The 26,431-nt window shown below is 39.3% G+C and overlaps 1 protein-coding gene across 8 annotated transcripts in view; it reads left to right on the top strand.

Annotated features, from left to right (window-relative positions):
- Positions 1 to 26,431, top strand: part of ST3GAL3 (ST3 beta-galactoside alpha-2,3-sialyltransferase 3) — a 192,496-nt gene that overhangs the window by 54,290 nt on the left and 111,775 nt on the right. For 4 of the 8 annotated variants that reach the window (XM_019291537.3, XM_039555684.1, XM_019291540.2 and 1 more), the window contains 2 exons: positions 568 to 723; positions 8,146 to 8,188. In XM_019291537.3, the coding sequence (XP_019147082.1) occupies positions 568 to 723; positions 8,146 to 8,188 (199 nt within the window). The remainder of the gene's footprint in view (positions 1 to 567; positions 724 to 8,145; positions 8,189 to 26,431) is intronic. The other 4 variants (XM_019291538.2, XM_019291539.2, XM_019291541.2 and 1 more) reach the window with 2 other exon arrangements.

Raw genomic sequence — 26,431 nt, 5'->3', positions numbered from 1 at the left:
CATAACTGAACTGTGTTGTTGCCTGCCTCCTGTATTGGGTGGTGGTCTCTTTAGTCGGCCAACGCAGGGGGGAAGTTGCATAGATTTGAGATACCCTTCCCTGAATTATAATCACAGATTTTGTATCTATGGAGTTAACCATAAATGTTACTACCAATAGGGAAGTAATGGTTCAACTGCTCTGTGCCTTTTGGAGTTCTGTTAATATGGAGGATGGCAGACAGGCACATGTGAGCCATCAGACTGCCTGGATCTGTTTTAAAAGCACTGGTCTTTGTTCTGCTTGCGTTTTACAACTCAAGTTTGGGTTGGTTAGGAATTGAGACAGTAAGACTTGATCTTTTGTAAACCCTTTCACTGCAATGAGACTGAATTTCTTCATTGAAGAAATGTGAAGATAACGCTTTTATTTGAGAAGGGAGGCTCAGAAATGTCTGAGAAAGCTGTATATTTATTGCTCTTATGTTTAGTACTTTGCACTTACTGTGCTGCAAACTTCACCTTGCTCTGAACTGGTGTGTGTAATAAGATGTCAAGATGTGTGATGTTTGTCCAACTGAGGGATAGCTTTCCTTGTTGAACAGGAAGGAGAGACAGAAAAACTGTGGCTATTGTGCTTCCGCTGTCCATCCCATCTCACCTTGCTGCAGACCCAGGAAAAGACAGAGCCCAGAAAGAACCCACAGAAACCATGGCAGCTCCAGGCCCAGCCATTCCCAGTAGGTGATGTTTCAGCTAAAGTTATATGCTTTGAAACATAAAATTACATATACCTTTTTCTTTGTTAGTCAAAACCAGCTGAGAATAATAGTCTCCCTGTTAAGATTTCATGCTGCTTAAAACTGGTACTTGTACTTGCATATTTAACAGCTTATAAGTGCTCTTTGGTACCTGTTAATCACGCCATGTGAAAGACAATGTCTTGTTGCAGCTTTTGTATCTTACTTGAATTGACTGTTTGTCCTTATCTTGGCTTTCCCCTTAACTTTGTCCCACATGCAAGTCTTAGTTTTCAGAATGCTGGAAATCTGTCCTTATGCAACTCATATTAATGACACTGTCTAGGTTTTTCTGGATAAACTTTCTGAACTGAGTGTTCAGAAGTTCATCTGGGTATGGAGCTTTAATGTAATGCTTCAGAGGAGATTATTGGGTAGAGGACATGCAAGCCAAATGTGCTTTGAGTGAGGCTGAACTGTGAGATTCATGCTGTGGTCTAGCCTTCACAAGTCCAGATGCTTTTGTAATTCTCTTCATGGCTGTCCATTCCCTTGAAAGATAAAGCTTGAGCAGCTGAGGTAAGTGTTTGATGTGATGTCTAGGCCAGTGTTTCAGTTGAAACCATTTCAGAAAGAGGGGTGTCATGCTCTGAACTTGGGGAAACAATCAGGACACAGAGTGTTTGAGGAGACCTAGATTTCATTCACTTGCCATAGACAGCTAGTGTTCCTTTCATTTTTTTCTTTCCTCTCTAGTTGCTTTGTTTTACTTTGTTGCTACCAAGTCAAACATTGGACCTTGAAAGTCAGATTTATACCCCTGCTATTTTTGTTCAAGACTTTTTCCTACCTCCTGTGTCTGACAGCAAGCTAAATTTTTCTTCTCTAAGGCTTGGGTAGGAATGCATTGAATGTTCAACTTTCCCAGATGCTACCGTGCTTGCTGAAAGTACTGAATACCTTTGGGCTGTAGGCTTATGCTCTTGTTAGACGTGTTTGATTGCAGTACTGACCACTGATTCACAGCAGATGTTCTCACTGCAGATTTAAAAGGTGATAGTTCCAACATTACAAGCAACCAAGTGTTATCTAGATCTTGCTCAAATTGTTTGCATGTATTAACTCTTTTGGATTTCTAAACTTTGGTTTAGAGTAGCATATCTGCTGCAGTTCATGTGCTTGTGAAAGCCCACATGTAAGACCATGGTTCCACATGCTGAGTTCACACTGATAGAGGAATAATCATCTGAGAATTTAAATCTGTGCTTATTTAGAAGTTTGCTGTTAGTGATTCATTAAGTCAAAGTCCATAACCATTTGGGGAGAAGCTGTGAGAACTATGAAGGAAACTTTCTGTTTCATTCAGCTGCTGGATGCTCAGATAACCATTTTGTGAAGGATGAGAATAACCCTGTCTGTCCTGCTGAATACAACTCCAGAGTGAATTTGGTGACTGCTTGCCTGTGTTTTGGATGGAGAGTGGTATGGATGGAGACCAGGCATAGAAATGCAATTGAATGAGGTATCAAATGGGTAGAATAGCGATAGATTCCTAGCATAGGAGAAAAATATTGTGACTTGCAGAAGATTCCTTGATGTTTATTTGATTTCTTAATGATACTCTGATAGTACAGATGGCTACAGTTGCAAGCTCTCATATTTCCTGGATTTCCATGTCAGTGGTAATTAACTGTAAATATTCTTGGTTTGAGAAAAGCAACTTCAGTTTATGTTTGGAGCCAATGTTGTTCTAGTGTATTGGGTTTTTTCACCCAAATTGCATTTCTGTCTTAGCACTGTGGTAATGATGGGAAAGGAGAGATGAACTTACTGTGCTGTATATTTCTGCATTCCTGGAAGGCAGGGAAAAAAAAAAGGGGGAAATACATTTTTTTCTCGGCTGGTTTTAGTGGGGCTTTACTTGACAAAAATGCTTTTCCATTTTCATTTTTGGCTAATGAAGTTCTACTTCATTCTATATTTTTCTGAGTGTAGACTGTGGGATCTGCTTGAATCTTTGCCAGTGACTGTCATGAAGCAGTTTCATAGTCCTTATGTGACTTTGCCAGCGTGTTCAGTATCATCATCTGTCTTCTTATTAATGCTCTATTCCTCCAGTTGGAAATACAGCTGTGAATGAGTTGAGGTGCAAATGTCAAGAAGTGGCTTAATGAGTACCTCAAATTAAAAGTATTTCAATGTGACTTTTTTCTATCATGTGACATCCCTCTGCATCAAATCAGCACATCTTTTAAGTCATTAAAAGCCAGTATAGATTACTGTTTTGTTAATATTGTTCTTGACTTTTATTAGGAAATACGATACAATTTATAGACTAAAGAGTATGTTGGGAGACTCAGTAGGGCAGCATTAACTCCATTTGCCAAGTGGATTCATGGCAGTAAATGAAACAACTTTTAGCAAAGGCTGTAGTCTGCCTTGAAAGAGATTACGTCCTGGGAAAAGCAAAAGGGTATATGCAGATCATAGGAGGAAAATTTTTCATCTTTCTATCGGAGTCTTTCCTAAATTCAGCTGAAAGCAGTCAGTTGCTCTTCTACCATTGGAGGTTGCTATAGTTTTATTAGGATGTGTAGATGTAGATTGGTGAGGTAATCTTCTGGTGCTGGGCTGCAAGGGCTGAGCACTTAGCTTTACAGGTCCACTTCTGCTTCTTCTGTGTACAGAGCAGGGAAAGGCACCGGGGACTGCGCTTTGTCTTACCAGTTTTCTTGGTGTTTTCCTTGGTGTCACTTGGCAGCCTGGAGAAAAAGGTGGGTAAATGTGTATGCAAAAGCATAAGTGGGGGTGAGGAGGAAACTGAAACACAGACCTGTGTGCAGTCCATGCAGGACTGTGCTGAGAAGCTCGGGTGGCCTCAGCTCTACCACTTCTGAACTTGACTTTGCAGTCTTCTTTATTCCCTGGTTGTTTAAATAGAAGATAATGCTTTCGTTAGTAAATTCAATCACTGAAGAGGTTAAAGTGAAAATCCTAAGGAAAGGATGCAACATGAAGTCTTTGTTTATCCAGTACTTTGATTGTTGCTCAGTAATCCTGACTGGTATTTTTTTAACCCTGGAATAAAAGCTTTCTTTTGTCCTTTTCAGTTGATCCATTTAACATGACTTTTTTTCATTAATTCTTTCTTGTCTCTTGAGTTCTAGCAGAATTACTTTACATCGGCTGAACTTTTATAACTGTCCATATGTGTTTTCTTAGTCCAAGGTGAACGTGATGTGTTTGGCCTTTTTCATTGCAGAGTAAGTCATTTTACCTGTGGCCTTTCCCACAGATGTAGAACTTGCATGTGAATAGTGACCAAGGCTTGGCTCAATTGGAGCCTCAGTTCTGCAGAGACCAAACTGCACTGGACAGGATGAAATGTATCAGGGTGGTCTGAGCATTCCTGTTAGGACTTCTGTCTCCTGAGAATCATACTGATTTCTTTGACAAACACAAACATTTTGAATAAAATAGCGAAATTGGATCTTCTACCTTCCCTCCTGTACTTGGAATTACCAGTTAAACACAGAACTAGAACTGCATATAGCCTGTCTTTAAAAAAAAGTTGAATTTTCTATTTTTGTGGGCAAAGTTATTTGTACTGTATTTCTAAGTAGCTGGCTGCTAAAAAGGTTAGTACTCAAGTATCAGTGAAATTTGTTACGGGTAGTTTGAAAGGATAAAACCACTATGCCAAGTTAATTCCTGGATTGTTGATTTCAGATTATAAGCATAAGGGGGAAATTTTGCCCATTTTACTTCTATATAGCTATATTGGCTGCAGATGCAAAAGACAACTTGAATACTTGCTAGATACTGTGCACTGGGCTTTATGGTTTCCTGGGTGGTCTGCATGGAGTTTACAGACATGAGACAATGCATCTCTCACTTGCAGCCTGGTAGCTGGATTTCTGTTGGATTCTTCGGAGAAATTTCCATGCTAATGCCAACGTTGAATTTGGCACAGGATTTGCATAATTTATAGAAATTGCTATGCTTGGCTCTATTTCTGTTCATGTAATCCCAATTACATGCTTTATTATGAAATTGTTGTCAGTTCTTAGATTCTTATTCAGTTCTGATCTTCCTGGAAGTGTAGAACTGCATTTTGTTTTTGACCTAAGATGACCTCTTGTTCTTATGGGGCACAATGAAACTTCATTTCCCATGTTTGTTCATTTCTGTGCACTGCTGTACCACATTGTCATCTGAGATCTGTAGCTCCTTAGCACAGGTGAGTGTGATCTTTAGATTGCCTTGTGCCCTTTTAATAATGGCCCTTTTATCTTTCATGGGCCTTTCAGTCTTTTGTGGGCTGATAACATAAAGCCTTGTTCAGATTATTCCATTATGTTCTTCCAGTGGATGCAAACTAAATTCTTTATTACCTTTACTCATTTTTTGCTTTAAAAATAGATCCTGTGCCACACAGCCATAGATGTGTCTTGTCTGGAAATTGGTGGGTTGGACATGGCCTGGGCTGGATCAGACCTACCAACATGCTTAAATGTGAAGGGAGTTCTCCAGGACTGTACCTGTTGGTGGCTCTGCATTGTCCTTCAGTGCAGAGACACCCTAATGATTGGGGTGTTGGGGGAGTGTCATCATGATGATGTTTGTGGAAGCCAGCATCAAACCACAGTTAACATGGCCAGCTGGTCCAAGCTAGTTTTTGGTGGAGAAACTGGAGTCTTTTTACCTTGTTCTCTCTAACTATTTTGTTCTGTTTTCTCTAATGTTCCAGCACTTGTTTATCTCACAGCATGAAAAAGAGGAGAAATATTTCTGTATATCAAGTGGTTAACTTGGTAAGGCTTCAAACTAAGATGATGGGAGGAGAAAGCAAACTGTAAGGGCACAGAGAGGTGTCGTGAGTGCCAAGGCAGGCTATTGACACCTCTATTTTCAATGTAGGAAAGGGTAGGAATGGGTTTGCCCCTTTCTTGAGCTGTGTGATCATCTCGGTCCCTCTCCTGTAATCCTCACACCCTGACCAAACAGTGTTTTAGATTCATTCAGTTGTACTTTGATTCAGTGGGTCTGTTTTTCATCTTGTTTTAATATAAATATGTAACTCTGGACAAGGATTACTTTTTACTGCAGCTTGGCTCTGTGCGTTTGGCTTTCTTCAGGTATTTGGGGCTTTATCTGTCTTTTGTGAATCCAGGCTGCTTCCAGCCAGCATGTGAGCTGACTTTTGGCCCCTGTATTCATCATGATACAGCTAAATGACACTGGAAGACTGTAACAAGACTCTGATTTTAACTAAAAAGGAAGGTAACTTTGAATCTGTAATTTTAGAGACTCCTAGTGTCTTTCCTGGGGGAGCAGCATGTGATAGAGACTCATTTCCAAGCTAAAAGTAATGCTGACTTCCAAAAGTGCCAGTGAGTGTGAGATGGCCCATGGTGAGAGCAGCATTTCTCTGCCTGGCAGTACCTGCCAGCGAGAGGAAGGGGTGTAGATGCTTCTGGTCTGATGTTACAGCCTGAAACCGTAGTTACACCCTACTGAAAATCAAGAACTCACCTGTGCTTCTGGTTTGAAACCAGAAATGGTTTTTTGTTTTGTAATACTTTTTTTTTTTTGAAAGCTCCTGTTGCAAGGTAGTTGACATATAATTTCACAAAATTACTTTATGTGTCTGTCAGTAATGATCAGTGAACATCAAAACTTTAAACCTGGGGGAGGTGAAACACTTGTGACAAAGAGAAGGTAAATCTTGTGAAATGTTGCAATAGAGGTCTGTCCTTAGAGTTTAGCTCATGTCTGTGTTCTCATGCTTTGGCTGTAAAGTGCTGAGTTAGTAGAAAGTCCAGGATGTTGTTGTAGTTATGAGGTGATACATCTCTTATTGCATTTCCTCTTTTTGTATCTCCTGTTGGGAAGAAGGGAATGTTGGTTTGAATGAAATAAGACTGATGACAGATGGGTCTTAACAAAAAGAATGATTTAAAAAAACAATAATCTTCGTTGCTGTTTGCTCAGTACAGATGTTGGTTTTGGGAATCAGAAGGGTTAATAAAAATTGAAGGCATGTTTCTTTTTCCAGAATGGATACTTTCCTATGCAAAATCCTACAGGCAGAGGAGGTGAGGTTGTACAGGACATAATTCATTGTAGGAGGAATAAACTGGGAACAAATTGTGAGGAAAGCAGCACATGGGGGAAACAGAACTGTCAGTATGTGGAAAGTGGAGGAGAGATGCACAGGTGGAATGGGGATGGTGGGTGGCACTCGGGTGCTGGCAGGGAACAGACAGTATGTGCCAATACTTGTGTGCACGTGTTCTGCAGCTTCTGTTACCTAAGTGATGTCAAATAGAATACTTCCCTTAGCCCAGGAATTAAATCTTAATGGGATTGAAACCAATGGCACAGTTTACATTGACCTATCTGGTGTAATCATTGTGTCTGAGGTACGTGTTTAGGCTTTCCTGTTCTGCCGGTAAATGAGAGTGTGAAAAGCTTGTGATCTTCTGAGGTAAACTACTGCACCAGAAATTCTAGGAGTGTCTCATGAGTAAAGTAATCTTGTATTTCCAATGAGCTCTTTCTAAAAGCTTATGAGAATTTTTTTCTTCTTTTTCATTTTTGTTTTTAATTTTTCTTTTAATCTCTGATTGGGTTATCTTCTACTTCTCTGTTGTATTATTTTATTTTTTTATTGTATAGCAGTGAGACCCAGGGATCCTCAGTGTGAGGAGGCCCCTGAGCTTAACCCAGCTCAAGATGGACACTACACCTTTTTCTTGTATATCTCATATGAATTCTAGCTTTCTTTTTTTGTATCAAGTGTTTGATTTACAAGATCACAACATATTCAGAGAGGCTGAATAAAAAGCTTACTTTATACAGGAGTTACAGATGTTCTGAGTGATAGCTTTGTTTCTGTAGCTCTCCCTTGTTTGTCACATAAACTGACTTTGCAGTTTCTTATTGAACAACAGCACCTGAACTTGAAGCATTTTTGCCACCGTGAGTCAATTTCTCTTGAAGAAGAGCTGCTTGATTATGAAGTTGTGGGTTGGAATAGACAAGGAATGAAGAAAAATTTCAGAGCTCTACACATCAGAACTTAGGAGGAATGTTTGTCATACAGTTTAGTGGCAAAATTATTTGTACAGCAAGCAGGAAAGCTTTGTTTATCACTGCATAAGTGGTTTCAGTAATGCTTCCTTTTTATGGCTCTGAATAGCTTGATTAATTCTAGTGATTTCTAAATTAATGATTACCTATGTGTTCTCTTGCTCTGATATTTCCTGGAGATTGAGAAATGTTAATTTAGAAATACCTTGAAATAACAATAATCTGTATTTACAGCTGCTATAAGGAGTTGCTGCTGTTTGGTTTTGGTGCCTTTTGCAGAGGAGACACTTGCAGTTTTTATGATACTGTGTCCTTTGCTTTTGTTTTCCAGAATATGACAAACTGGGCTTTCTCCTGAACCTGGACTCAAAATTGTAAGTAGAACAGTAGGATTCTTCTTAATTTCTGTAGTTACAGCTTTCTGTTGTAAGCAACTTTTATGTCACCTGGGCAGCTGGCACACTGGACTCTACACTTCTACCTGGGACAGCCAAGTCCTGCAGCAGCCTGGCAATTACAACTCCTTTCCTTGCACTAGGCTTTGCAGGCCAGCTTGGATTGTGGTTCCCTGTCATTAATTCCTTAATAACTGATCAAGAGACTATAAATACCCACTTGAAGCCATGACTGTCAGTCTGCTCTAGATATCCTTCTCTTAATCTTTCAAATGAAAAATGAATTAAAGGTGTGAAAGCAGAAGGAATGTGAATCTACAATTTGCTGGGATGCTTAGGAGTTTATATTTCCTTTCTACTTGTTTCTTTAAAAATTGATAGTACTATTTTTATTGATAAAATAGAGTGGAAAGAAGCTCAGCACAAGGGGACCACTTGCTGTGTCAGAAGGATGATGTAGAGCTGAAGGATGAAGATGCTCCTCGTGCTTTTTGCCTTAAGTCAGTCGAATTGAGCCTGAATTGCTGAACACTAGGGGTCAGTAGCGACCCTGTTTCTGGGGTCAGCAACCTGACGGAATTTTGGTGTTGGGAGAAAAAACACTATCAAAAGCCTTCTACTTAAAAGGGCACAATCTCGTGGCTTTGAGAATACCTCCCCTGCACAATATGTCATGTCAATATAAACCCCATTCTTAATGTTTTGAAAATTTCATTGTACCTATCGGGTGAAACAATTCACTTTAGTGATGATGAGCAACCTGTGAGCTTCCATAATGGAATAAAATCCTCCCAGGTGTGCTGGGAACTGCTGCTTGCAGGAGATGAGAAAGTCTCTAGGTACGAGCTTCTTTTGTAGAAGCAGCTGGGTACATAAACTCAGTTATAGTAACATATGGCAAAAAGTAGTAGAATGTGTATGAGAAAGAAGGAATGTTGATTATTTATTTGTTTACTTTCCTCCAAAGGCTCTGTATCTTTTTCTGTGGTCAGGAAGGATAGCGTTGACTGCGTGAATAACTCAAGGTTTCTTTCTGGTCTCATTCAGTGTAGTGTTCTATGCAGTTTTTGTTGCATGCTGTCTGGAACCCATGCTGGTGGCAGAGTTACCCATTTTCTTTATTGAATTTTTTGTGTTGGGACATTGTAGTGAATTAGAGACAATAGTGTGTGTACCCATACAACACTGTGGGATGAGATTCACATGATACATTACCTTCAATTTATGCATGCAGAAGTCAAAGCAAAGAGATTTAATCCAAAATTGTGAAGTGGGTAAGTAACGGTTGAGTGAATGTCTGGGTGTTGGAGAGGGAAAAAAATTTTTAACGTTTTTAACCAGACTGATTGTTTTTTTCCAGGCTATTTTTGTGTATTTTGTAATGTCCAATTTATTGAACACGCCTGGTGACTGTCCACACACAGTTGGCATCCCAGTTCGTGCTGTGTCCAAACCACTGCTTCAGTCTTGCTCTTCCTTCTCCTTCTGCATGCAGTGTCCTTTTCATTTTGCTTTTAGCAAATCCCATTGAGTCTTCCTTCCCCTCAAGCCTCTGTTCCATTCTTTTTTCTTTGCTGACTTACCTATTTGATTACAGCTCTCCAAAGCATGGTCTGTTTTTTCTTATTCTTCAGTATGAGGCGAAGTGAGGTTTTTACTTGCTGGAGGGCTTCCAGAACACGGATTTATTTTCTTAAAACCTCCCCATGATAAAAACTCTTCATTAGTTTGATTAAAGAAAGATTTTGTTAACTACTTAAAAAAATATATTTATATAGTTCTCTAAATATGCATGTTTATTTTCCGAAGTCCTAAAGTTAGCTTCTAGAAAGACTTGTAACAAAATCAGCATGCTTAAAATAAGTACTGTAAGTTAACTTAAGGAAAAAAGAAAGTAAGTACAGTATGTAGGTGAAATAATTTTTTTTTTAACTGCAGCTTTTTTAGGTTTTATTTGGTTGTTTTTTAGTTTTCGTTGTTGTTTATTTGTTTCTTCTGTAGAATTAAAGCTGATCCTGCTTTGAGAATAGAACTGATGACCTGCAGAGCTCACTTCGGGTCCAAATTATTCTGGCTTGGGGTTGGTTTTTTTTTTTTGTTTGGTTTTTTTTGGTGTGTGTTTTTGTTGGTTTTGTTTTGTTTTTTGGTTTTTTTTGTTGTTTGTTTGGTGTTGGTTGGTTTGTTTTTGTTTGGTTTGGGTTTTTTTTTTGATAGCAAGGAAGACAGAAAATGGCTGAAAATACCATAAAATATATGAAATAAATTTTGAAAGAAAAATGGCTGATAGTCTAGAGGACTTTGCTACCATTCTACAAGTTCACCTTTTGTGGTCAGGGTACCAAATTTCTAAGTACAGACTGAATTCAATGGAACTTAGTGGTTAAAAATACTGTCTGTGACTCAGTCAAGATGGTGCCATCATAGAAGCACTTTCTGGTTTAAAAAAAATTGCTTAGAGTTGAAAGCACTAATATGTTCTGCACTGATGACTTTATTGGCAGGAATAATTGAATTATGTCTGTCGTTGTGATATAATCGTTCTGGTGGAATCTTGCCATAGATCATAACTTTATAGGGTTCACTTAATTGACAGCATGTGAGAAACTTGTGTGACTTGAAGCACTTAGGGCAACAATTAGTTTTCTTCAGGTTTTTTTTCTTAATCTTTCGTTTGCTCAAAACCTGTTGCTGGCTGTGTCAGTTGATGTCATTGAAACTAATGGCCCGGAAGACTCAACATTTTCAACAAAGGTAGGTCTGCATTAAAACTTAACTGCCCTGACTTGCATTTTAAATGTCATACAAAGGAAAGCATTTGACGTAAATAAGTAGTAATGTGTCCATTTGCCTTTGCATCTTTAGTTTTTTCATGCATTGCTACTTTAATGTCCTCTACCCTGCAGATGTCCAGGGCATGTTGTTCAGATATAGTACAGTCTGCTGTGGTTACAGGAATGTAATGGTTTTGTTCTCTCTGAATTCATGGAAATGGTAATGAAATCAGATTTGTTCACTTTGGAAGGAATTGTGTCAGAAGCACGTGAATAGTGTTTTCTGTGGGAGCTGTATGTCTGATAAATGCCTTTCTGTAATTAGGGAGGCTGATACGGACAAGAATCTCAGCTGTAAGGGGATGGCCACTTTTAAAGATACTGTATGGATTCTTCATGGAAATGACAGGTCTTGACTAGTCTTGCTGGAAAGGAGAATATTAAGATGGAAGATGCTTCCTTTTTGGTGCCTGTGACTAGGATAGCTCTTCTTTTGAAAATCTAACAGCTTTTAAAGGGCAGGATGGTATCCAGGTGGGGATTGTTAATGACATACGGGGTGAATGGAAAGCTGAGGATGTCCGTAGGCCATGCAGTTTATGAATGAATTGTTCCCTTAGTCAAAACAAGACATAAGTCTCCTCAGGACCAGGTTAGTGAAAAAGATCTGTTCCAAGAGGAGTTTATCTTTTAGTTATGTTTGCACCAACCATAACATCATTACCAGAATTAGAATATCCAAACAAAATACGCCCTAAATATAGAAACAGGCCAGTTGCATCTCCCTGCTAAAGAGTTTTCCCAAGCAGCAGGAGCCTTTTAAAAACCTCTAAGGATAATATCCGACATTTGCTGGTTGTGTAGAGAAAAGCACTTATACAAAAAATATGATACAATTCACAGATTTTAATTCTTGGGGGGCAAAAGTTCCTGAACAACTTAAGGCTATCAATCACATTAGTGACTCAGCCAGTGGATTACTAGGTGCCACCAAATGCCAAGATTTGCAGTCACTTTATAACATCTGAGCTTGGCAACAAGTTGCATGCTTTTGTTATTATTAAATATTTATACTGTAGTAGTTCTTTGAGGCTAGCCAGGTCTTAGAAACAAGAGTCTCATTCACTACAAATTCTGAATCATTCCCTGAGCAGAATCTATGTTTGCATTGAATTAAATGAGATTTCCAAAGAAGGATCAGCATATGAACGTGGAATTAGTTATAGACTGTATTTAATGCTTATTAAGTGGGCCAAGCTGAAGGTTGCATGGTCATGCTTCTGTCACTTAGTACTCTCTGAATGCTTGGTTTAGTCACCTAAGTGATTGCTTTGAGTCTGCCTTGGCAGTTTACAAGTGTAGATTCACTTGTGTTGAGCATATGGAAAGTTCCTTTTTTGTAATAATCCAAATGATTTGGGGGCTTCTCGGTTGCACAATGCTGCTTCTGTGCCAGCTTTCCTTCCTGCTCTGCTGGTGTGCCATTTCCTCAGTGAGAAGGAAGCTAATGACTGCTTCTGCCCCTGTTTCAAACTCATCCTTCAGAATCTACTTTCAAAGGGACTTTAGCATAACTTCAGTTATATTGGGGATTTGATGCTTCTAAACAACAGCCAGAGAAAAGCTCCTCGTAGGAACTTGGTAGATCTTTTCACCTTCTGCCATAGTCAGTTGAAAACCTTGGATGTCAAAATCTCAGCTGATGAATGATGGGAAAAGCTTCCCAGGGTTTGACTTTGGGGAAGAACCACTCCCTCATAAAGTTTAACAAATGTTAGAAGATACACTTGAGTTTCATGGAATCTTTCTGCACTTAAACAAAACAGTGGGTCTTACAATTTTCTTTCAATGTAGAAAAAGGAAAACAAAAAATTGTTGCCCCTCTCAATTACAAAAATGGCTGTAAGATCACTATGGTTGATAACAATAACATGATACTAACATATTGTACAAGTACACCCTGTTAACTATATGGTACATATTTTATATTGGTATATATTTTATATCATGTACTTTAGGAATCTTTAGGCAGGACTTAACTAAAAGGAGGAATATTTTTTTCCAGTGGGCTTTGCATTTTGCTAGACATCTTGTGATGTTGTGTATTTACGTATTTCTTCATTATTATAAAATAGATTTGGGAGGTGCAACAAAGTTTTTGTGAATATTCATGATGATTTCAACTTTGTGTTAAAAAGAAAAGACAAAGAAATTGAGTCTTGGGGGGGTGGGAAAGCCAGAAATAACAACCTTCACCCTGCAAACTCAAATGAAACTTGATCTAGACTTTGAAAAGACCATAAAAATGGAGGGAGTTTGGGCTAGAGAAACACACAGATTGGGTTACTTATGTTTGTTGAAACGTCTTTACTTCAGAGCTTTAATAATGAAGAACTGAAACAGAGCCCCTTCCCCTCATTTTCTTTCTAGGCTGGGAGGTTGCTTTGAAACTGTTTGTGTCTTTGTGTGGTACTTTGCCATTGAACACTGAAAAAATAAGCAGTAAACGTGTTGGAATGCTGGAGTTTCCCCATGCCTGGTGCTGTGGGATTTCTTTCTGCACTGGGTTTTTTTTTCAATTTGTCTTTTTGTATTCCTGCAATCCTGAACAAGGGACAAAAGAAAAGAAGTGAGAAGTCCCAATGATGTCCTGTCCTGCATAGCCAAGACTAAGAGTGTCTCTCATGTGCTACATTAAAGGATTCTGGCCATCGCATGCAAGAGTGCCCTGATGCTTTTTCTGAAACATTATTTCAAGGCTTAGCATACTGGTATTTTCCTGGCAACTGGTTATTTACTTCTCTTTCATTTCAGACTTTTAATTCTTCTCCTTCTACCCAATCTCTTCCATTCTGTACTGATTGAGCACTTGAAATATTTAAGAAAATTAACCTGAGCTATTTATAGCAATTCAGTTACCTGGCTGTTTGTTGTTCATCCATCAAACCTCTCCCACATTTGGGTGGGATGTAACTGCCATCCCTGTTTTTGTTTTGCTCTTCATAGTTCATTTCAGTTTGTTTTCAATTTTGGTCTTTTGGCATTCTGGTAAGGATTTCTCATGGGAGTCTTTATTATGTAACTTTGGGATTTCTGTGTTAGACACAGTTTCAGTTGATGAAGAAGAAGATAAAAGACCGTAGCATTCAGAATCGCTGGCAGCTTAGATAGAATTGATTCATTGCTTGATTTGTTAAGTGCAAACAAAGTCAAAAACTTATGTTTGGTGCCTCTAAAAGGGCGAGTTTCCTGAAGCTGGAAGTAATTATGAACCAAACCATGTGGGAAAAGCACGTAAAGCAAGAAATATGAATGGCTGGGCATTGTTTAGAGCAGATTTATACTGTTTGCCCCAAAAGTTCCATTTCATAAGAAAGAAATGTTCATGGAAAAATAGTTCTGTCAAGAATGTAAGGGGAGGCAGTGATAAGGTATTTATAGAAAGGTAGAAGTGTGCAGTAAATGCGGAGTTTTGTTCTGGTTGGATGATAGAAAAAAATTCTCTCCTTAATATCAACAACAAAATATCAAGGAGTAGATACCTAAGTTTATGTGCTTTAGAATTGGTATGTCTGGACAAGATTCTTAAAAGAATTTCTGAAGAAGTAGCAAAGGGCTTTTTGGGCTACTAGACATTATTAATAAATCTTCACACACTAGGGGTTCTCCATATCCTTGGCAGAAAGTTGAAGTACAAGTATTTTAAAAGCAAAAGGGAATGACTCATAAGCTTTTCAACCCATTTTTGATTCTGAGAACAGTCACATATTTGCCAATATGAGTTTTCACAGAGAAAAAATAAGTAATACCTATAGTTCCAGTTACTGTGCTTATTAAAAAAAGAATCCTTTTTTGAGATGGGCTTGCTCTTCATGTGGATATCCATGAAGGTGCCTGCTATGTGTGAGATTGATTTCTTTTTTGATGTGTTCATTTTAGGACTAAGTTTTTACATTTTGTGTTCTTCTAATCAGCCAGACTAGTTGCACAAAACTGGGAAATCTCAGTTCTTTTTCCTCCTCTGTAGGTGTAAGGTGGAATGCTTACTTTGCTTGTAGTTCTTCACCACAGTAGCGTTAACCTAATTAAATGTTTATTTATTTGTTTTCCGGGAGTGGATAGGGTTACAACTAGTAACAATTTCCACTATTGTTGTTCTACTGCTGTTGTTTGAGCAAAACTTTTACAGTTGTTGCATTCACAGAAGGCTGAATTGGCTTTAGTAGCAAGACCCCCATTCAGGGAATCTCTAATAGCTCATAAATGGCATGGGGGTCCTTGTGTTGCTTTGTCCTCTTGAGAGAAGGGCACATTAAAAGCCACACTTCATATTCTTCCTTCAGAAATCTGTTCTAAAACTCAGAGACAAATTACTTCAGTTTTGGCCAGCTTCTGCACTGGTGAGGTTGTAATGCTTCTCGTTACTGAATATCCTCCTACAAAGACCTTCCTGCTCCCTGAATAACTTATAAAAATTGAATGAATTGGGCTAACTAAGCATTGATTATTCCCAAAACTTCAGTTAAAGAGATTAGAAATACTGCTAGATGTTCTGTGGAATCATGGGTTTTGATAGAAGTTTATGTTAAAACGCTGGTGTTCATCATTTTATTCTTGATCTTGGTCATAAAAAACAAAGCACCAGCACACATTGGAAGCAGGTGATTTGTTATTGCCTGCATTGAATCAAAGCTGTTGTGAGCTTATCCTTAAACTGATGCAAGAGCTTTCTCTCTTGAAAATCCTGAAGGTGTGTGTGTGACCACCAAGCATCAACTCTTCTGTGCCTGCCTGGTCCTTCTTGCAGTAATGTTCCACCTCCAAAGAGAAACCTACTTCCTCTTTGCGTGCTCTTGAAAATGTTGTATGGAACCCCCATCAGAAGACTGAATGGAAATCAAGTGTATTCCAGCAGGTGAACATTATACTGTTTATCAAGCCTGCCTCTGAACCTTGTCACTTACTCTGAAGAACACACTTGCTATGGTATTGTCTTGGTTTTGAAAGACAGGTGTCTGCTAAGGAAGGCAGAAGCCTCCCTTGAAGTGGCAGATATAACCCCTTTCCCTCTGAGTTATTATAATTTTGAAATCAAGGGCCTTTAGGCAAAGATGTGGGAAATAGGAATAACAGTTCTTTACTCTCTCTCTCTCTCTCTCTATATGTATATAACCAGTCAAACAAAACAACAACAACTCTGGCAGTAACAGCAATCACAAACCCAGTGCCAGCCTTCTCGGCTGTCGGGCCCTTTCCCCTCGGGTGCAGTTCTGCTCGCAGCCGGCAGGGGCGCTGGCGGCTCCCGGTGAGCAGGGCAGGTGCGATGGTTCCTCCGCGGCTGCAGGGGGCGCTCCGGAGCGAGCTCGGGGAGCACGCGGCACCGGTGCCCTGGGATCCCGGGAAGGGATGGAACAAAGGCTTCACAAACCGCTGGGCAGCCGATCCCGGGCTCTCGGGAACGGCAGGCTGGAACGGCAGGCACAAACACCAATCCCGGGTGGCAGACGAGATGTATCCAAAAGGGGAACCCCACGGAGGTCCAGGCCGGCAGGACGAGCAGGGCTACAGCGTAGCGAAAGCTCAAAGCAGCAGCGGGGCAGGGCGGCCACAGCCTGGCCTCCAGCAGGGCAGGGAAAGCGGCTTTTGGGGTCCCGGCGTTGTTTCCAGCAGAAAGAAAAACGGCCGAAAAAAAGGAACCAGCAGCTCCTTTCTTTGCAGCTTCTTTCTCCAGACGCTGAGAGCGAACTGACCCCACACCCAGGTGTAAACAAAAGATTAGCCAGGCCCGCCCCACCCCCCTTTTTGTCTTTCTTAAGTACAGCTATTTGTCCCCTAGCAACATGCATATGGGAGAAAATTCCTTTAACAGGAAAAAAACTAAGACTAAACTAAAACCCCAACAGGTATTCAGACACAGCTCAGTTGTCAGCCCTTAGTTTATAAGCTGGCTCTGAGGAGGTTTTGTAAATGGAGCATATGGGAAGAGACAACTTAGTCTACTCAGTCTGCCTCTAATTTTGTCTGCTGCATTGCTATAATGTGACCAGAGACATCAAAGCTTTGCTGTCTGCCTCATTCTGCTAAGATTGCCACACATAAATTTTAAGAATATGTAGTAAGTCATCAAGGCAGGAAAGAGTTTAGTAGAACAAACACATACAGTCTTCTTGCGTGCTGAGGAAGGGCAATAAAACCAAGGCATACTTTTAACAGCTGTGATTAGCATCTGTTATGTAAGAAAACAATATTTCATTTTGCTGCAAGAATGGAAGAAACCTTGTTGCTGTGCTTGAGAACTATCTAGCAGAGGAGAGGAATGAAGGAGACTGAAGGAACCCTGTTAAATATAATCCAAGGGGTATCTTATTTTACTTGTTCCATTCCCAGTCTTAAGACTGAAAACCTGGTAGTAAGTTTTGATGAGTAAAGACCTCTTTATTTTAGTTGTTCTAGGACTGAAGGACAAGGTAAGTTTTGATTAGGTTGATAAATTTAGGATATGCTGTTTCCTTCAGGAATCTGCACTGGAGAAGTACTCCAAAGGACCCCAGACCTGACTAGGACTGGTGGGACAGGTGATGGTGTGTGATGCTCATTGCAATAAACAAAACATGATGAAGGCTACTTTGCAGCAGGAAGGTTAATGTCAGCTCTGTCTGATGTGACATGTTGGCGAAGGAGTCATGTAGCAGTTGTTGCTGTAAGATGTTTTTGAGGTTTTGGATGTTTGAACTAAATTATGAGGCTGAGATGAGATTTTCTCTATTTGCTTTTGAGAAAACCAAGCAGTTAAATTAATTTTAATTAAATACTTTTTACTCTAACATTACACAGAAGCTGATGTGATTCTCTCCCTGTTCACAGCAGAAATGAAAACAGGCAGAAATGCTACTGCTAACACTAGCTTGCAGCCCCACTCCTGCTCTAAGAAATGAGAATCAGGACCACAAAGGGAGGGACAGAAAACTGAGATCATATATGTGCTGTTTCTGCCTTGTCTGCCGTGCAATCTGTTCCAGCTCATCAAAGAATAAACTGAAAAGCCAACAAACAGTGTTTTAAATTTCCATATTGAATGTGTTTGTATAATTCTGGTTGATTTCAGACCTTTTGATTCCTACTTAGAAATATCTTCCCCTGGTTCCTTAAAGGAGTTAACCTTGAAGACCTCAAAACTGTGAGCTGTGTCCTGTACAGCTGCAAAATGTTTGGTGCCTTCCTCCTGTCCCCTTTCATCCTCTTTTTTAGTGACCCTTTTTTTACATCATTGAAGGCAGAAATTCCCAAAGGTGGTTGTGTCACTGGACTGTTTGAGTCAGGGACTCTGATCTGTATAGGAGTCAAAGCTGTGTTTTAACATCATGGAGCTTTGCTCAGGTGATTTTGTGAAGTGTTGCTATTTTGATGAATTAACAAGGAGGAGAGGATAGGATTTGTCCTGTTAAAAAGGGAAACCTATTTTATGGTTCAGCCTTGGAGCTCTCCTTTAGCTTGTTCACCAAACAATTTGGAAAAAAACACTGCTCTCTCTCTCAGAGCCATGAATAACCTGATCTGGGGCTGGTGTTCAGTTAAATTATGGTGATACAAGATGAAGGACAGTCCTATTAATTGGGACTTTGTCTTTGAGACAAACTTTATTGAGTTCTCTGACTCATGGTGCTTACCTGTGGCAGTTTGAATGTTGGTTGGGCAGCCTTTTCAGACAAGCAGCTGCTCTTTGAAGCAAAGGAAGAAAAAAAAAAAAGCATTTATCTTAGCAGAAGAGCATTCACTAGAACAATGTATGGAGTAAACAGGAAGGCTTTTTTGATCTCGGTGATTCTGCAGCTGTTCTTCCTGTTAAAGGTTCCATCTATTCTCTATTTTCCCTAAAGCAGTTTGGATTTTTGTTAGTTTTGTGAGGGCACTTTTAGTCACAGTAACTGCAAGGGTTCGTTCAGGTCAGGATTGTGTTCTGTATTTACAGCAAAATTTCTGGAGGAAACATTTTTCCTGCCAATATGTAGCGTCCCTCTTCTTAAGGCTTCGGTGTGCTACTTACTAGATTAATTGATGTCTGCTTGAATTCATGGCATCTGTCTTTAATACAGGTCACTAGAGACAGCCTTTTTTGGACTACTGCTTCAGAAAGAGGAGTGAGAAAAACTCAAAACCTCATGACTATATACAGCATTTTGTAAAACTACTGTTAAACCACATTCCCCAATTGTGAGGTCATCTCTGCGTACCATCTAGAGCACTTTATTCACTGACCAGTGGTTTTTTCCTCTGAATTTCAGTCCAGCCTGGAGAGGGGGGGAAGCACCCTTGCCATATCAAGTTGGCTTTTTCTTTTGTTTAGAGGAATTAAGTTGTTATTTTTTCCCAGGCTGTCCAGACCTTCCAAAGAAAAGTTTAAAGGGTGGCCTTTATCACCCTTACTGAAGAAACTGAAAAGGGAGGGTGTTGTGAAGTGTTTGTGTTAGATTTCCATCTCTCTCAGTAGCTGAGAGAGATCTTTCCAAGTGGAGTTTATTCCCCTAAGGTTTAGTGTCTTCCAGTTGCCTGTGCAATAGATCTGCTACTGCAACAGAAAAGGTTGAACTTTTGTTGTAGGAAAATAAAAATGGCCAGACCAAAGACTCACCTGCTCCAATACCTTGTCTCAAAATGCTCCGTAGAATTGTGTAGGGAAGGAGAAAAATACACAACTGTGAGGCTGTCCTTGCTCCAGTGTCGCTCTACAGCTTCCGAGGGGGAGGAAGCTTTGCTCTTCCCAAACTGGGGATGCTCTTAGACCTCTTAATAGCTTTTGATCCCATCTATACATACTGATGTAAAGAAATCTGCCTATTAACTGCCTGTTATATAACAAAGTGCTTCCTTTTGTCTGTTTTACTGTCTTCAGGATAATTTTGCTTGATGTTCCAATGATACGGGAAATAGCGAATAATAAATCACAGTTGATATTTTCCATAATATTCTGCTGTGCTCTAGTGTGCTCTCACACCTAGCAAAACACTGAATCCATAGCTTGGTGCATTCTACAATGAAATGAGCTACATTTTTCTGAAGAAAGATTTCGTGATTAAAACCTTAGTGTGAGAGATTTTCTCATTTGGCATTTGGAACTGCTAAGCACTGGATTTTGACACTCAAATCCACAGGCATAAAACTGTAATTTTGTCTATGCTGCTCCAGGAATTCTTAGTTGAACTTGTTTTTTCCTCACAGCTGTGGGTTTTGGGGAAGTATCTTTGTTTTCAGATGTACTGATTCCTGTTGGTCTGAATAGAGGATTCCTGGATTCTAATTGGATTGAATTATTTATTTCCATCTCTTTAGCACTTGTTTGTCTCTCCTGGACCTACACTGCTGGGTTTATTACACTGCAAGTAGAAAAACTGTTCCCTGTCCAAAGAAAGCATTGCCCATTTGTAGATGTAACAAATGAGAGTTGGTGATAAAGAATTACAGGTTACAGCAACAAAATTATGGCATTGCAATTTGTCTTCCTCCATCCCTTTCTTTGGCCAAAAATGGGTGTGATAGCTGAGCATTTTATTTCCTATTAGACTTTTAATTGCCTCACTTCTTATGGCCATTGCACTAGCAGTGGTTTTTGAGAGGTGTTTAAATAGAGAATCACAGCATTTAATTTTTGCAGATTTTGAGAATCACATGGCCTAATATCAGGGAGCACTATAATTTCTGGCTTTGGGGAAACAAGAGTTCATTTATACATTCTTTAGAAAGTTCTTGAGAAAGGAGTTCAGCTAGGAATTGGAGTTGACTGCTGAGAGAGTTTTTATTGACTACTGAGTCCTAACATGCCCCATCTCCAAACAGCGTGGTTATCTTCCATTACGTTATCCTTGTCTCCTGTCTGTAAAGCCAGAATGCTGATACTTATCACTGAGAATGGAAACCCAGTAATTTTGGACTATGGAAACTAGAATAGATAAAAGTCCAGCAATATACATTGAGGAATTGTGTTGATTGTCAGCAAGTTACTTCATCATTAAGTTATAAGTTTTTTGTCCAAAGATTAGTAAATTATCAAAAACTCAGGGAGCAGTCATCTTCATGTTTTTTTTCTTTGTTTGGTAAGCAGCTGCCTTCTGTGAAAATAAAATTTCTGTATTTCATGCTTTTTGTTTAGTCTAACAATTGGTATTCTATCCAGTTGTTTTTTCCTTTCCACGTTTCTTTAAAAACACAAACAAACTCTGGAATGGACTGTTTTCTTTGCTCCTCATCTGTGTCTATTTGAACACAATCCTGCTTTTTCTCTGGGCTACTAGTCTTGAAGGTAAGATGTAACCAAAACAGAATCTTTTTTTTAAAAAAGGGAAATTTTACAAAAACCAAAGGAGATCAGGTGGTCGGGGATATTACTCAATCTTGGAGGAGCATGCAGCATGAGGTCACATACAAAATGTGCCATGGACTTTGGCTGGGTTTTTTTATCTTCATCCTTTAAATCTGGATTTTGTTAAACTCAGGATTTTGTTTCTTTATTTACTTACTTAAACAAACAAAAGCTGTCTACCTTGAAAACTTCTTACTCTTTTTTCCACGAGGATCCTGACACTTTTTAAGGCATTGATAAAAGGTTATTAATTGAGAAGCTCCAGGCAGGGTTCTTGGTCCTTGGAACTATAAGGGATGGTACAATGAGATACTCCTTTCTGATAATCACTTATAGGTGTATTTCTTAAGATGTTTATGCATTTAGCACTGCTGAGACTAATCTGAAATTCCTTCTTCTGCCTAGTGATCTAATTTCTACTGTTGCAAAGACCAGGAATGGAATTTAGTAAGGAAGTAGGATCCTCATGATTTTTTCGTGAGTGGAAGCCTTTTCAGTGTGTTTGTGCAAAGATGGCATTTCAGAGGGTGAGTGGCATTGCAGTGTTACTGCTCTGAGCTGTCCCTGCCCCTCTGCCTGCCCTGCACTTCCCAAGGGCAGAATTGGCTTCGTGTCATCTCTTCCTTCAGGGCTGGGAAGGCGGGTCATGGGTTCTGGTGGAATGTCTTCCAAACTTTGTCGTCCTGGGCCAATTTAATGTAACCTAATCTTCTTCAGCTGCTGTTCTTGAGTAATCCAAATAAATAAATAAAACTACGTGTTGATTATCATTGTAAATTAATTTCATCAGAAGCCACAGTTCTTTGTAGAGAAGCAGAATTTACCATTCATCATGTCATTTTAGAAACAGGGATTTGGTCTATCTTTCCTTGTATTTGGCCATACAACCTCCTTGGGGAATTTGCTTACATACTGGAGTAACATTTGAAAATATTTACATTTATTTTGCTGGCTATAGGGCAATAGATGCAGTTCCCATCTCTTTCAATGTAAGCATTTTGCTTTTCGTCTTCTTTCTATCTACTCATTCCTTTCTTTTGTTTGTTTACTTTTTCCTCAGATGGAAAATAGCAAACATCAAATGATCAGGCTGTGTAATTCTTTAAACCCAAGTTTGCAAACTTGTAAGAGCTGTAATTGGAGCTTCTTAAAATCCTGGTTTGGTGTTTCCCAACCCGCACTGTGCTCCTGGTGAGCATGGATCTCCAGCCATGTACCCCAGGGGAGGGTTCTGTGGCGGTGTCTTCCATTCCAGGGGATTCCCCCTGAGTGACATGATGGTCGTGACTCTACTTATAAAGTCAGATGTGGAGATGCATTTTTTCAGTCCCCTGCTGTTACTGGTGTATGGGATTGACTACTCTGTAGGTGAATGTAAATTACTTCTCCTCCTCAGGCGGAGTTGCAGTAACTGAGGAGCTGCATCACCAAACCTTCTGAAGGTGTCCTCCCCTGCCTTTAAGTAAACTGGTGGTATTTTCCCTATCAAATGGAATTCACTGCTTTACAAGCTTATGATATTATGAAAAAGAATATGAAGGACTGGAAGCTGTCTATTTGTTAGGCTATAAGTGATGTACAAAACAAATACTATTCAGTTGTCTGTGTCCTTTTGATGTTAGTTGAAATACATACAAATGCACACCCTAGCCATTCTGCATGTGTCTTCAGTAGTGTCTTTTTTGGAGCAGTCTTCCAATTTTGAAGCAAATCCCATAACTAGTTCTTACTGTATGCTGATTGAAATGTATCCCTTGGCTTATTTGAGGGAAACTGAACTGAAAGTTTTATTCCAGGAGTCTACAAAATTGTCTTTTGGCCAACACTGAGCCATGACTGTATGTGGTAGATACATCTGACCCAGGGAGTCCTACCTAAATTAAAATGCTCTGAATCTCACAGGGTATAGTTATGGGGTCTCAGCATTAACTGTTTTCATTTAGTGATACGCAAAATTATGTGCTAATATTATTTCATTATTGCTCCATAACACCTCACTGTGTTTTATATGCCTTCATTTCATGTTCTCATCCCATCTCCTGTTCATTCTTCATGTATCATGACATACACTTTGTAGAGCTGCTCTGTAGGCATAACACTCAGGTTATTTTGAACCGAAGAGAAAGAAACCCCAAGAAGGGTCAGCCCAGAGAGCTCATTGCCAAGAACTCCTTTTCCTTGTTTCAGAAATGTGTCAGTTCATATATTTTATGTGCGAGAGTAGCAGCAAGAGACATCAGTTCTCAAATAAGATGATCTCAAGTAGATGAAGTTTTTTGATTTTTACAATCCACAATTTAAATTCCATGGGAAAGGGAAAGCATCAAAACTGTCTCTTCAAGCAGATTTTGTAATATTCAATTATATGAGCTTAGTTGTGGCCATTATTTTAGTAATCTAAACACTGAGTCGTATTACTAACTTCTTTTTAAAAGGGATTTAGATTCCAGTCTTATGAGGATGACATGATGTCCCTGATCAGGACACGATGAAGGAATTAACCATGGTGACGTTTTCATATTTGAGATTAAAAGAAGGTACACATCTGCCAAATGCAAGCAGAAGGAAAAATCTTGTTACTTTTTCTAAATCCTCTGAAAGCAGCTGGATTTTTAACTTATCCAAATTGTGAAATTTTGTTAAGATTGATGTCCACATAACAGTGTAGAGAAGCACAGAAAATCTTAAGAATTCAGGATGTGTGCTGGTCTCATAAGAGAAAAGTCAGGAAAAAAAAAGCAAGAGTGCATTTTCTCTTCAGCGGAATAAGCCAATTACTTCCCTTTAACTTCACCCTCATGCAGGCACTTGTTTAAAACAGCAGATGTTTACAGTTACTGACTGATTTGTTTTTCTCATTTATTCTGGAGCAATTTTTTGCTTTACTAGGTTTCTCCTGCAGCAAATCTGAGCAAAATTTGAAGGGTCCACAGTGTCATCTAATTATATTATTTTTGCTGTCTCCACTAGCTCTTTAACTACCTCAGCCCAGCATGAGCATCAGGAGCTGGAATAATGTAGCTGGACCTGGAAGATGTAGAGATTTGCACCCTTCTGTCCTAAGCATCATGATGGTTCTGGCTGGCTGGATTATCAGGATGGCCTTGGAGTTCAGGCACAGTAATGGGGCTAGAGAGATGAAGCTGTTTACTAGCTTCTAAAGCACTAAGAAAGTAATAGTGTTTGGTTTTCCCATTTGGACATAAAAACATTGTCAAAGAAGCAGCAATATATGCAGCAATATATGCAGCAGTGTGGTAGGCACATTGTCATCAAATACAAAGGAGACGCTCATTTGTAGACTTCAGTTCTGTACAGCTCTTTTATTACAGTACCATGTACTACTAACACAGCGTGATTTTTCAAACTTGGCTTTGTTTGAAAGGTGTGTAGTTCTCGATGGGATACTTCACGCAGGATGTTTTGCATCCTGATTTATGGAAGACCGATCTCTGCAAGATTTGTAGATCTTGCAGAAAAAAATACCCACAAAGCAAATGTACATATCTAAAGGGATGTTAACTTGGAGAGCTTCATCTGGTAGCAGGATGGTAAACAGCAAGGCTGTATCCAGCCTTACTCTAAATTTGCTCTGGGTTACACCTACTAGGGGCTTATCATTATGAGCATGTTGGCAGTGACAGTATGCAATGCATATTTCAAAGAGATTGAACAAATAAAACATGTCCCTAGATGGATTTAAAATGTAGAGTGCCCCTTTCTAGTTTTCTGTAGCTTGCTGACTCAAAATGCGGCACGAAGAAAGGAGATGAGCAAATGTTGAATGATACGAGATGGCAGCTACAGTTGGCTTGGAGAACTGTTCTGCCTCTGGCACTTTGGATCATGAACTTCATCACATCCAAGAAATGTTAACAGCTCGGCCTGGGGGCTTTAGCAGCTCTGAGTGTCTTTGTGGGTTTGTGGGTTTGTTCTGACAGCTCCCCCCCCATCAGGATGCAGAGATTGGCATTCTGTGGGCTCACAATGCAGGAGGGTCTCAGCCTGCTATTCTTGTGCAGAAACACCATGATGGGCATCTGAGTGACATTTTAATTTGATAATGAAAGCGCCATTAAATCAGAAAAGAGAAAAATGCCTGTGCTTGTGGCACAAGATATTTTGTGTGACCACTGAGGTCATTTGAGACAGGCCTGCTGTTGAAATAGTTTTACAAGTTTGCCAGCAATGACTCACTACCGTGGTGGCTGCAGATAAATTCCAGTTGCTTTCTACTTGTTTTTGAAGATTTTGGTATTAGGGGTTTCTGTATGTTGCCTAAGCAATAAAATTCTAGCAATGCTTAGGTTTGCTTGATAAAAATTAAAATTTCCCACATTTCTTTGTATCTGAAATGCTCCAACAAGCTGTGATCCATACATCCTGCTTTCCCTTTTGTCTGTGTCAGGAGATATACTTTAGCACCATTAGAACCTTCTGTTTTGTCAGCAACAGGCCTTTGCTTCATGTGCCTATTTATAAAGAGATCCTGACTGGCGTAAGAATGAAAATTATTTTGGATGCTCGTGTCTCAGATGTTTTCTCATCTCTCTCATTTAGAGAAATGTATTATGATATCATATCATCACCTATGGAATCCAAATTAATGGATTTGGGTTGTGCTAGATAATGTTACACCTGTCTCTTTCTCTCCATGTCTTTATAATATATTTAGAGATATCTAAACTTTTATTGTAAATAATTGACAGTGTAAATGGCCAAATGTATTGTTCTGCCATCTTATAGTTAAGGAATTTTGATAGTAAAATATTACATGTTTGGACCATAGCTATGCAGGATATCTGTGGCAGAATTAAATAGGATCCGTGTTCTTAAGCTTTTTATGGTGCTTTTTAGCTTACAAGGTCTTAAGAAATTAAATACTTCCAGTGACTATTTATCTTCTCCAGTTTATTTTTCTTCCTGCTGTTGAAGGTTTAGATTTTTATTCAGCAGAAATAGATTTTATTCTTAAAGAACCATAGAGGTTCTGTATATATCAATATATTTGGAATTACAGGGGTTCTGTATACAGAGAGACCAGACCATTCTCCCGTAGTTCCTATAGGAGGTTTTGTACTGTATGCAGCTAGTTGT

Source organism: Corvus cornix, chromosome 8, assembly GCF_000738735.6.
Source record: "Corvus cornix cornix isolate S_Up_H32 chromosome 8, ASM73873v5, whole genome shotgun sequence".
Taxonomy (NCBI): domain Eukaryota; kingdom Metazoa; phylum Chordata; class Aves; order Passeriformes; family Corvidae; genus Corvus; species Corvus cornix.
The sequence above is the reverse complement of the archived record's forward strand: the minus strand, read 5'-3'. Positions and strand labels throughout refer to the sequence as shown.